This window comes from Galeopterus variegatus, unplaced genomic scaffold, assembly GCF_000696425.1.
Source record: "Galeopterus variegatus unplaced genomic scaffold, G_variegatus-3.0.2 Scaffold1432, whole genome shotgun sequence".
Lineage (NCBI taxonomy): Eukaryota > Metazoa > Chordata > Mammalia > Dermoptera > Cynocephalidae > Galeopterus > Galeopterus variegatus.
In genome coordinates this window covers 382,088-382,860 of record NW_007727543.1, presented here as the reverse complement: position 1 = coordinate 382,860, position 773 = coordinate 382,088, and the positions used below count along the sequence as shown (strand labels likewise).

The window sequence follows — 773 nt, the reverse complement described above, 5'->3', positions numbered from 1 at the left end:
TCAAGATCAAAGACAACTTTGATATCTTGGACTCACTAGAGTGACAGTTGCATGGTAAATCTGGTGATAGGGCTTTTCTTACCAGTTGTCTAGAATGAACAAGTCTCTGACTTTTAGAATAACCCTGGATTTTGAAAAGGCGCTAGGTTCAAAATTCCAGCTTCAAAAAAACAAATCTCAGGACAAAGAAGCTACCTGCAGCTTCTTCCTCAGTGCATTTTAACAGTCCATCACCTTGTTTCAATGTTACCAAGATAACACCTTTGAAATGAAATGTATGCACATTTTTCTCAGAAGAGCTAAGTAACCTTTAGCAAGAACGTACGGATTAAGATAATAAATCCGCACAAAGTAGAACTATCAGCTGCTTTGCTCCTGAGTCACCAATCATTTATTACCTAAGAGCACATGCATGGGGTACAAAACTGTCATGTGCAGAGCCCCTCATGTTAATAAATGAGTACAGGGAGTGAGGACGATAATAAAGCTCTGTGCATTTCCAATACCTGGAATATCCTCTTTTCAGCTCCTCTCTGCTTGATGTATTCTTTGGGCAGAAATTCCTTTAGACTGAGAGAGAGAAATAAAAAAAAGGTCAGGCATTTATCATGTTCTATGATGTGAAGCAAAGCAAAAAGACTTTTAATAAAACTCACAGTTAAGTCACTAACTCTCCCAATATTTTATGGTGTAATTAATAACCAACTGCTGTATCCTGCAGTGCACTTAATAAGGACAGGGACATAAAACCAGGCTGATAAAAAAAAAAAAAA

The 773-nt window shown here is 37.4% G+C and overlaps 1 protein-coding gene across 1 annotated transcript in view; it reads right to left on the bottom strand.

Annotated features, from left to right (window-relative positions):
- Positions 1–773, bottom strand: part of LOC103593867 (talin-2-like) — a gene marked incomplete at its 3' end in the record, with an annotated part of 205,365 nt that overhangs the window by 12,818 nt on the left and 191,774 nt on the right. The window contains exon 9 of the mRNA XM_008576961.1: positions 507–570. Within this exon, the coding sequence (XP_008575183.1) occupies positions 507–570 (64 nt within the window). The remainder of the gene's footprint in view (positions 1–506; positions 571–773) is intronic.